At 38.0% G+C, this 11,619-nt stretch overlaps 1 protein-coding gene across 1 annotated transcript; it reads right to left on the bottom strand.

The window, feature by feature from the left end:
* Positions 1 to 2,165: 2,165 nt before the first annotated feature.
* LOC143298672 (uncharacterized) lies at positions 2,166 to 11,373 on the bottom strand. Its single transcript, XM_076611559.1, has 4 exons — positions 11,246 to 11,373; positions 8,735 to 8,787; positions 7,664 to 7,811; positions 2,166 to 5,179 (listed from the first exon to the last, which is right to left on the bottom strand). Exons 3-4 carry the CDS (start codon positions 7,809 to 7,811, stop codon positions 4,881 to 4,883), a joined length of 447 nt encoding a protein of 148 aa, XP_076467674.1. The 5' UTR covers positions 8,735 to 8,787; positions 11,246 to 11,373; the 3' UTR covers positions 2,166 to 4,880.
* Positions 11,374 to 11,619: the final 246 nt, after the last annotated feature.

The following is an 11,619-nucleotide window of genomic DNA, read 5'->3' as shown; positions in this document are numbered from 1 at the left end:
ATATTAACATTATTGATAAACGTACGGGAATGTGTAGTATATTTGTGTATTGGATGTCTTGTCTAGATAATTGGCTATTCATTTTAAACTGTTGACCTTGTGTGTTCAAGTCAGAAGAAGGAGACTTCTACTCCTCTGCTCAATTGTTTGCTGAGAACGCAACAGACAATCAAATGACAGCTTGGATTAACCACCAGATGATAGAATATCTATCACTTTTTTTTTGTTTGTGAATGCATAGTTAATTGTTGTGTTAACTTTTTTTGTCGAGATGAAAAATGTTTTTCACCATGTAGCAATATAGTCTGCTGCTGTGTTCGATGTTTTAAATCATTCACCAGTATTTCGTTTTGCTGTTGTTGTTACCCATTTTGCTTTGTGATATTTTGTTCCTATCTGAACGTCATGTGGATGCGTCTCAATTTGATTCCCTTGTTTATCAGTCTTCTGGTCGCAATATTTTTGTACTGAAACTTAAAAAATAAAAGTTATTTTGCATTAACATTGCACCTGTGTGTTTTTTCCATCCTGTTGTACAGCGCGCGCGCCGCGTACGTGTGTTCCTGTGTGTGTATGTGTGTGTGCGCGCGCGCGCGTGCGTGAAAACTACCATGAATATTTTTTTGTCCCCTCCCTTAACTCCACTTTCTGTTCTGTCTCTAACCCCCCCCCCCCCCCCCCCCCCAACTCTCGCCTTCTCACTCTCACTCAAATTCAAGACACCGAACGTACATGATTAAGTTGATTTGCTCACTGAAAAAGGCGTTTGCCTTTTTGGTCTTTCAAAATTGAGCGTTTTCATGCGCGGTTAAAAACTGATCGAATGAGCGCACGTATGTGTGTGCGCATGTGTGCGTACGTGCGTGAGTTTCAATTAGTGATTGTGCAATGGCGTGTTTGTTGAACGAAGTATGCATGAAAGGCATTCGACATTGTAATGGCCTGATGGCCTTTTACAATAAAACATTTATGAGTTATCTCTAGACCTATTATTTTATAATTCAACTGAAAGGAAGGAATTTATCAATTTTCGCAAGATTTAGTCATGTGCTGAAAGTCAATGTGGCTAGAAAAAGATTTATAGGGTCTATAATTATATATATATATTATACATATCATATATTACATAAGAGGAATCCATTCCAAATCATGTTGTCCCAGCCGATTTCCGGCTTGGAACCAATCAAAGGGACTCAATACCGTTCTTCGAAACACACGTTCTGTCATTAGTTATTTCCCTTAGTATGCAAAGTTTGAATAATCGAGTGTTAATTATTCGCTGTCCCCTTCCCCTTTTTAAACATTGCACGCTATTTCATATTGCAGGTAAGTTTAAACTGCGGACGTCCTTTTGTGGTATAGATTGTACATTTGTCTTCATTCTCTTCTTCTTCTAGCTGAGTAGCCACTATCAACAAAAGTTAATTTGCTGGCTATTTTTACTTGGAGAATGTTGGTGATGGTGATGAAATAAACAAATGCTACAAAAAAACAACAACAAAACGAAAAACAAAACAACAACAACAAAAACACAACAAAAAAACAAAAAAAAAAAAACCCCACAGACACGGCAGCTGCTTGACCGACCTCAGCTGCGTGGTCATTCGGTCGGTTCACTATTTATAAGACCATGATGCTGACCAGTACCTAAAAATAAGCAGCTTGTGTTATTAAAATCATTTTGCATCATCAGTACAATTTATGTATTATTTGTATTTTTTCATTGGTTTTGACCAGTGACTACTACTGGCCACAACCCAAAACAGCATTATCATGAAACACGGTAGTTAAAATGGACCTGGAGAATATAGACCTTCCTCTTTCTTGAAGGTTTTGGGGTGGTGGGCATAGACCTAAGGGCACATAGACTTTGAAGACCTTTGGAAAGCAGATGTGGTGTGACATTCCCTATACCTTATGTGTGCCAAGTGTCAAAATAATTCTAGGTGGTGTGTGCGTGTGCACGCACACATGTGTATGGGTGTGTGCATGCATGTAAGAAAAAACTGCCAGCTGCTTCTGCAGGATCATTTAAAACAATGAATCTGTCAATTCTTGCAAAATTGGGCAGATTTCGAAAAGGAAATCATAATGCACGTACACGATGTAGTGTTCCCAGTCGCTCATACTCTAGAAGCACATAATGACAGCAAAGTCAAAAGATGTATGTTTTCATGTTGAACCAATCAGACACAACTGAATTCTTGGCTACTTTTTATTCAAAAATATACATTCTTCACAGTGTAGGGCTTGGTCATGTTTAGACCAGTAGTCAGTTTCAGTTTCAGTAGCTCAAGGAGGCGTCACTACGTTCGGACAAATCCATATACGCTACACCATATCTGCCAAGCAGATGCCTGACCAGCAGCGTAACCCAACATGCTTAGTCAGGCTTTGAGAAAAAAGAAAGAAAAAAAAAAGTAAATAAATAATAGATAAATACATAAAAAGTACTACTACTACTACTAATAATATGTATAAGGTGCAAAAACTTGATGAAGTCAACTATAAGCATACAAATAAAAAAGAAGAAAAAAAAAGTAATAAATAATAATAATAAATAAACATGTAGTTAAATAAATAATTATAATAATAAATAATATAAATATAATATTATTTAATATCAATAATAAATAAATAATAATAAATAAACATGTAGTTACAACATCCTTATTTACATAAAAAAAACAAATAAAAACAACACATATGTATATTCAATTTCTGAAAGAGGGAAAGATTGAATAGAACATATTAAACTTCCACACACAGAGCAGAGTCTTCGTTGCTTTCTGATCTAAATTACCATGGGGTTGACATGTGGTGCTGTTATTACTGGCTGTTTTTCTATTCAAACATCGTAGTCAGTGGCATAAAGTGTCGAGAGCAGTAATCTTTGCTGTTGCCACCTGTCAGAAACATGTTTGATATATACTAGAATATTTCAGGGATGATGTTGTGCAATTTTTCATGTGTTATACCGCGAGGTGAGATCAAAAGGACAGATCAGTTTAGAATTTAAAAAATGATGCCTCCCGAACCAGTAGGAGAAGCCGTCTGCTACATGCTATACACACCAACTCTCAACTGAGCAGAATAATCAGAATTGGAAAGAGGCCAGACGGGCGCAATAGCTGAGTGGTTAAAGCGTTGGACTGTCAATCTGAGGGTCCCGGGTTCGAATCACAGTGACGGCGCCTGGTGGGTAAAGGGTAGAGATTTTTACGATCTCCCAGGTCAACATATGTGCAGACCTGCTAGTGCCTGAACCCCCTTCGTGTGTATATGCAAGCAAAAGATCAAATACGCACGTTAAAGATCCTGTAATCCATGTCAGCGATCGGTGGGTTATGGAAACAAGAACATACCCAGAATGCACACCCCCGAAAACGGAGTATGGCTGCCTACATGGCGGGGTAAAAACGGTCATACACGTAAAAGCCCACTCATGTGCATATGAGTGAATGCAGAAGAAGAAGAAGAAGGAAAGAGGCCATAGTCAGCTGTGTGGCTCTTATGTTCACTGGATAACTTTCCAAGTCAATTCAGTTAGATTCCCCTCCAAGTGGTCATACAATGTAATGACATAAGCTAGTTCCTTCCAATCACTGTATCGTGCAGTGACTTATGTTACCATTCAGGCTACCAGCCATTAACATAAATGCCATTCATATAGTAAACGTGTGTTGACATCAGTATGGATGCTAATCTAATTACTGATATTTTACTGTTGGAGTGTTAGTGTTCTGACATTTACTTATTTGTGTCCCACATTCAAAGTTTTCCTGCATTAAAACCACTGAAAGGGCTCTCAGTGTCTCTGCCAGCAAGAGAATCCATCACCCTACCATCTCTTTAATCCCCTGCTCCATCCATACACCATTCTGGATTTTACAATATGTAAAAAAAAAAAAAAAAAAAAAAAAAAAAAGAAAGAAAAGAAATGAAAGAAAAAGTGAAGTAATGTAACTTGCAGCTGCTAACATGCCACACATTTTGATTTTCAAGAGTGTCAAACTCACAGCTTCATTCAAAAACACAAAATCAGAAAAAAACAAACCCAAAACATTATGAATTTAGGGGCAAAAGAAGTATACACACAGGCACTAAAACTCATTTGAAATTGAAAATATAAGATAACAAATCAGAAATAGGCAAATGTTACGGACTGGCATCATTTTCCAGTAAAGTAGAAACATATGGTCCTAGATTTGCTTTAAATAAGAATACTAACAATTTGTTCTGGAAGCAGATATTCATGGCAAACAATCAATTATGTGCACATTTCAAACAAGCGTCTCAAAATATCTAACAAGGCATTTTTACACTGGGGATGTAAAAAGTGGAAATAAGTCATGGAATAAAAGCAACAAGATTCACATGGGAGTTCATTGCATAACATTTTCCTAGACACCAATGGAAATTTCACACAAAGCGATTTCAACAGAATAACTATATGGAATGAATATCCACTATTTCAATCATATTCAATATTTTAATAACTGCATAATGTCAATCATACATTCATCAAATGTAAGTTAGAGAGAAAGATCCCAAAGCCTCTGCGGCCACTGAGGCAGTAAATTTGCATCCATTGTGTCTAGGGCTCAGAACAGGAAGGCGGGGCCCAACCTCCTCTGTTTAACTCTGTGTGTGTGTGTGTGTGTGTTTATATAATTCATGGGGTGCAGGAACTGTTGTGCAGTGACCAACAATTAGCAGATCCAAATAAGACCAGGTGACCGCGACCCGGTCTGTGAGATCCAGTGCCGTGTCCCGCACGCAGTTCTGGTATATGTAACATTCCTGGGGTGCAGGAAATGTTGTGCAGTGACCAACAATTAGTGGATCCAAACGAGCTAAGACATGCATCGGGAGGTGGCTCAGTGCCCTTGAAATTGAACGGAGCAGCGCTGGACTTCACGGTGGACACACACCACCATCCACCGCTGCTCCAATCCCTCCACAGTTCTTGACTTGGTTACCGCAACCCGGTCTGTGACAGCCAGTGCCATGTCCCGCATGCTGTTCTGGTCGCAGCGTTGTATGATGACAAGCAGCATGCCCTTGTTGTGTAGCACTGACACCATGGCACTGCCCTGACTGCCTTTAGCACCATCAGCGACCTTTGCCACCGACCAGAAGAGGATGAATACGTCAATGTGGTGGAGCCCCTCTGTGCCTGTTGAAAAGATTGGTTGACTGATTAGATGGCTGACTGACTGACTGAAAGACTGATGGACTTAGTGACTGATTGATTGGTCAGTTGGTTGGTTGACAGCTGGCTGATTGGTTGGTGGTTTGGATGATTGGTTGACTGAGCGACTGATGTATTGCTGTTTTTTTTGCAGCAGTAGCAGCAGCAATAGTAGTAGTAGTAGGAGGAGGAGGAGGACGAGGAGAAGGAGTATCACTGAGAGAAAGCAAGACAGAAAAAAATGTGTCCTGCATGTCACAATGTCTATGAGTCACCTTCTCCATGTGTTATAGTGTCTATATGTCACTGTTTGGAATGTCACCGTGTCAATATGTCACAGTCTTTATTTGTCATGTCCGTATGTTACTACTAATACTAGTCTGTATCTCATCATTGTGTTTCAACGGCAGTTATAAATGTCACCCTGTTTGTATGTCACAGAGTATGTGTCTCATTGTAGCAGATTCCAATACTTCACAAGTCTATTTCATCAAGGTTAAAAATACCAAACGTTTCTGGAAAAGGCCCATGCACACATAAACATACACACTGTCACACAAACATGTATACACATATGAAGGTTCACACTTGTGTACACACACAAACACACTTTTTTTTTACCCCTCCCCGCACACACACATCGGCCTATTCTGGTGGTTTGCTTTGGAACAAGATTCAATCTTCTGTGCAAGACCACACCATAAAGTAAGTTAAAAAAAAAATGCATATTCTCATTTTATGAAAGAAATTTGCAAATACCTCCAAATGATTTTGTACTAAATTCTCTCTTCTTCTGGCTCTGTGTTTCAGTCTGTCTGCAAGCCTTGAACCCCCCCCCCCCCCCCCCCCCCCCCCCCCCTCTATATCCCTTTCTCTTCAAACACAATCAAAATATGAATCCGAATCCAATTGCATATGTTTATGATGTCCATTTATTATTTCATGTGTGCATATATGCATTTTTGTCATGCATGCAGGTACCATAATTATCTACATGTGCATGCTTACACATTTGTGTATCTGAGTGTGTCCGAGTGTCCTGCATGTACTTCAAAGATTAAAAGAAATTTAATTCTTCTGCCCCTTTTGGGGTGTGGAGGATGGAATAACAATGCATACACGTTGAATGACAACTTCAGTCCAACAATGTCAACTGAAACAAGCAGAACATACACACATCCCTGCATGTGTGTGCACACACTAATAATAGTCATTTATAACAAAACAAATCAAACTTCAACATAATGACAAATATGTTCCAGATGAAACTGGAACTGTGAAAGCTGCATACCCCTCCCAAGTTTCATAAATTGAATTGTGTTTACTTCCCAGCACAAAATAAATTTTTGAATGATATTTTCAGGATATTCTAAAATAAAATGAAATTCACCCCCAAGAGTAAGTTTGATGCTTCTACAAAACAGACATTTAATACTCTCTTGAACTGATTTTCTCCATGACTGAATGAAACACAATCATAACCACAGTTAATCAAAGTATTCTTTATGTAATTTAGCCACTTTGATGGGAAATCTGTACATGAAAATAATCTGCATAAAAGTTAAAGCAAAATATGTTTTACTTGACAGTTTCAGTTGTATCGTCAATTAATCATGATCTAGTTTATGTTTACTCTCAAAGGAGAATAAGTTTTGTTCTTTTAGCATTGATATAATTACTATTTTGTCAACAAAAGCAAAAACTAAGTAAAAATGTAGCATCAGTATGTATGTATGTATGTCAATCAACTCCAAAAATAACAAAGCTTTTTGTCAACTGCTTATCATCTTAGTAATATCGATAAATCTTTTATCTTTCTTCTTCTTCATCTGTTTTCCTCTTTTCCAAAGCAGCAGAAGATATTGCTTTTGACATCATTAAAAAAAATGTTTAAAAACATCGTCAGAAACAGAAAGCTGCAAATCAAATTCAGGAACAGTGTCAATAGTATCTCTGGTATATAAAATATGGACTTAGACTCTTCTTTAAACTTTTCAATCTCTTCTTTACTTTCTTCAGTGTATGTCTTGTCCTTTAAAAATGACGTAATGATTTTCCAAAATGCCTGGTTTAACTATTTCACTTAACTGCAATTTCATAAAAATAAGAGAAAGATGTGTTCTGTAATCACATCCAATGTCTGCATCTTCTATTTATATACACATTATTACATTTACAGGATCTGAAATTACAAAGAAATTGAGCCTAGCTTGTTGAAACAGGTTACTCATCACATAAAAGCAAAAACAGAACACATGGCACTCAAACAAAAAAGCACATAACACAAGTGATTTAGATGTAACCAGTGAATAAAATCCCTAAGTGAGCATACAGTATCCTTGTAAAAATCAAAAGACAGTAAGAGTTTATTCATTCACCTTTATTATTATTATTATTATTATTATTAATTCTATATTAAAAAAAAAAGAAGAAAAAAAAGGAGTTTGAAAATCACAAAATGATAAGTACCTGAATGATAAGCAGGAGGCTGCCTCATCAACAGGGACTCTCCTGCACAGGTGGTAACGTCAAAGGGAACTTCACAGAAGCACACTGGAGGAAGTAGGCCTTTTCTGGAAACCAGTCCTTGATATCCTCCAGGTAGTTTTGAGGCCATCTGTATGTTTTCATGTGTGCAGTCATAGGGTTTGGGGTAGGAGGCAAAAACACACATACAGAACCGAAACACTGTTTTATTACACTGACTAGTTCAGTAGTTGTGTGTAAATTCAACACATTTGAGCCATAAATTCAATTTGAACCCCCCCCCCCCCCCCCCAAAAAAAAAAAGAACCAACAACAACAAACTAAGTGACAGTACATATTCATAATATACAGGAAAAAAGTGCTGATTTTGTTCCTGTGCAGACATGCTTTTGCTTATAATCATTTTTGCCATTGGACACTTTGAGCTGTATCCTTTTTTTGTGTGTGTACATGTATGTTATACACACTGTATAATTCCTGGTTTTCTTTTGAACATGTACACATTGTTCTTTTGCTGACATCTGATTATGAAATTGTGACTTGATTGTATATTGTGATAATGGGTATGCAAAGTTATTACTTAAAAAAAACAACAACAACAACAACATAGCAATCATAGCCTTTGCTTGTTTCTGAGAATGGAATATTGAAGTTTCTTTTGATTTCAGTTTTGATTCGTCCCACATTAAATGTCATAATATTAATACTCATAATGTCATATAATGATATATATATATATGCATTTGACTTCCTAAAAATGGTACAATATCAGATAATGGTATTCAGCTACATTGTGAAAAGTTAGCATGCCTTGCTGACACAGGAAAATCAATATCAAATTAAGTGAAAGAGAGGGAGAAAGAGAGAGAGAGAGAGAGAGAGAGAGAGAGAGAGAGAGAGAGAGAGAGAGAGAGAGAGAGAGAAGCAAGACAGAGAATGGGACAGAGAGACAGTGAGAGTCCAATCAAGCCAGCACTTATGCCCCACTACCTGTCAGACTCCAGTATCACAAAGCTGAACTGTACATAAATGTGCACAGTGAAAAATACTCACACTGTGGTCAGTGACAGTGGGTGCCGTGCCCTGTCAAGACATTCTGCTCCGCGCTGAAATTGAAAACGATTGAATTTTTGAAAATAATATCCATCTATCAAACAAACACATAATCTATTTACATTACAATGAATATGCCATCTGCATTAGCTTCTTCTTCCTCTTCTACTTCTAGTTCTGATTTATCCCATAGTCTCCGACTGTTGTGGCACCACACAACGACTGAGTTCTATTTCTCCCTGTTCCTCATTCATTTCAGCTCATCGCTCTGTTTCAGGCCTGTCCATTCTGGGATACTGTTCTCATAACTCTTTTTCTGTTTGCCTTGCAGGACTGTCTTGGCAAGTTCTGCTCATTGTGAGATGTGCCCATACCACTTCACTTTGCATTTGCTGACTGTGGTCAGGAGATTTTCATAGGATCCGATGGTCTGCCTGACTCAGTGTTCCAGTGATGTGATCCCTGTGAGCGATGACAAGGAATTTTTGGAAGCATCTCATCTCTGTGGCCTGTATCTTCTTCTCCATGTCAGCTGAATAAGACAGCTGACTCAGGCATTCAGGAATGCTGAAATGACCAAGGAGCACATCAGTCTCATCTTTAAGCTGAGTGCAATGTTCCTGTTGCTCCGCAATATTTATGGGCAGGAAATATCATAACATTATATCATGTGTTGTTCAAACATGCATGCAGCTTTGTTCTCTCACATGGACAATTAGACATGGATTTTTGGTTTTATCATGTGCCTCTGTGCGATTTCCTGCAACTTGTGCAAGCAGGCCAAACAGCATAATTTTTTTTATTCATTCTGAAGGAAAACTTCAAAATTTGAATCTACACTGACCCAACTGTGTTCAGCAATAGATTAACACAATTGCAGGATTGGCTGTTCAGTGTTTGACAAAAAATCCTGTTGTTTATTATTTGGTATAGAAAGTCAATTCAGCACATAGAACTATTCTTAAAATTTTTCCCTGTATATTCTTCCATTCTGTTTTAATTATGAAATAATCAGTCCCTGGTTCAATGAATCTAAAATATTTCCTTTAAAAATATAATATTGGGCAGTTGTGAATTTAGATCCGGAACTCATTTTTCTTCTTTATGCATTAAAAAAATTTTATTAATTCATTTATCTATTTGTTTATCTATTCATTCATCCTCATCAGGCACTGTGGAAGCACCACAGCGCAGTCTGCCATCCTGGCTTGATCTTTGCACGTTTTATTTCATAATCACTTGAATTCATCTGATATTATAAAGCAAACAGATCTGTTAAATATCTTGATTCTCCAATATTAGTTGCATTTTTCACAGAACTTTGCATTTTCAGACCAAACAAATTTAAAAAAAATAAATATCTTGATCATCCAATATTAGTTGCATTTTTCACAGAACTTTGCATTTTCAGACGTTGTTCACATCACCTGGATACATTTGGAAAACTGCACACATTGTTGTTCTTAGCTCTATTGTCAATGTACCAAAAGTACAATCTTGCCAGTAGAAACTGGTACAGAGTTTAGGTTTGGTTCAGGACACCAAAGGTCATTTGACCATTTCATCACAAAATCAAGGTCATTTTGAAAATTTATGGGTCTGGAAAAACAACCCCTTATTGCCACCCCATGATGACGTGCCTCCATATACCCCCCAAAACTGATGTTGAATATGTGTATGTATGTATGTATGTATGTGTGTGTGTTATGTGTGTGTGTGTGTGTGTGTGTGTGTGTGTGTGTGTGTGAGCATGTGGAAAGACAATGTGCTATTGTTTGCTGTGTTATGATGTAATATGATGAACATGGAAAATTGTCATCACCAAAATTTATTCTGCAATGCTGAAAACCTGATAACTAAATCACATGCTTTCTTGTATATAATTGCTATTTTGGCTGCTATATAGGAATGCGTATAATGTTGTTATCAGGTTAGTAGAATGGGGTTATGAGGGCGGTTTTAGTGGCAATTTACACCACAATTTCCCTACTCAGGGTGGATGACAAAGGTAAAATGATTGTTATTTATGTTATTGCATTGCAATATGTATACACGAAATATACCCTGCATACACTGATACAGCTCCCAGAATTTAGGATGTTAAAATTTGATATTACCCCCAACCAAAATATTATGAATACACGCCATTCGCAGCCACGCATGCAAGTGGCTTACTGCTGATTTATATGAAAAAAAACAAAAAACAAAAAAAAACAAACAACAAAAAACCAACCACTTTCCCGCAAAACTTGTCTGAGAGCAACCATTCCCTGAATCTAAGGCCTTTTTAAAACTGTTGTACTACAGAACCTTCTAAATTCTGCTTGCCGTTCAATTCATTTTCTTTCTTTTCAATTTTAGTTCATTTTGTAAGCACACTCGTCGCACGTCAAAGCAAGTTCGGAAGCGGATCCAACATTCTCACAGATAGTCCACAGTAAGGACAAGCAATGTCAGGAGCCTTGCAAACTTGTAAAATACGCCTACCCCCAAACGCCTACTACTACTAACCGTTGTCGAATTCAGATGTGGTGGTCGAGTCCGGTGGGTGGTTGTCACGTTCGGTGGTACAGACGTCGTTGTTGGTTAATGAAAGTTGTCGCACAGCTGTGGCCAGAACGCTGGTGACCTTGTTTTTCAGTGCGCCACTTCCGCTAGGCTAGCGCGAGGAACCTCCCCTTGGTGTAGGACTTCCGGGGTAACTTGCGTCTGCTAAACCTCATCACACAACATAGCCATTCTTGCTCCTGACCCTCTATTGTTTTCCGATCGACACCCATTCGATTTTCCTTCGTAATGCACCTTCCCTTCACACGCTGACATTTTGATTTTCCACTTCGTGGTCAGTGTTGCCGGCACACTTAGCCATTTTCGCTGCTGCAGCA

The sequence above is a fragment of the Babylonia areolata genome, chromosome 2 (assembly GCF_041734735.1).
Source record: "Babylonia areolata isolate BAREFJ2019XMU chromosome 2, ASM4173473v1, whole genome shotgun sequence".
Classification (NCBI taxonomy): Eukaryota; Metazoa; Mollusca; class Gastropoda; order Neogastropoda; family Buccinidae; genus Babylonia; species Babylonia areolata.
The sequence above is the reverse complement of the archived record's forward strand: the minus strand, read 5'-3'. Positions and strand labels throughout refer to the sequence as shown.

What these genes read in the sequence shown, in the direction of transcription:
- LOC143298672 (XM_076611559.1), bottom strand. Translation starts at nt 7,811, where the DNA reads ATGGCCTCAAAACTACCTGGAGGATATCAAGGACTGGTTTCCAGAAAA. An exon ending in GCCTCCTGCTTATCATTCAG is followed by an intron (nt 5,180 to 7,663) that starts GTACTTATCATT and finishes TCTTTTCAACAG; the next exon opens with GCACAGAGGGGCTCCACCAC.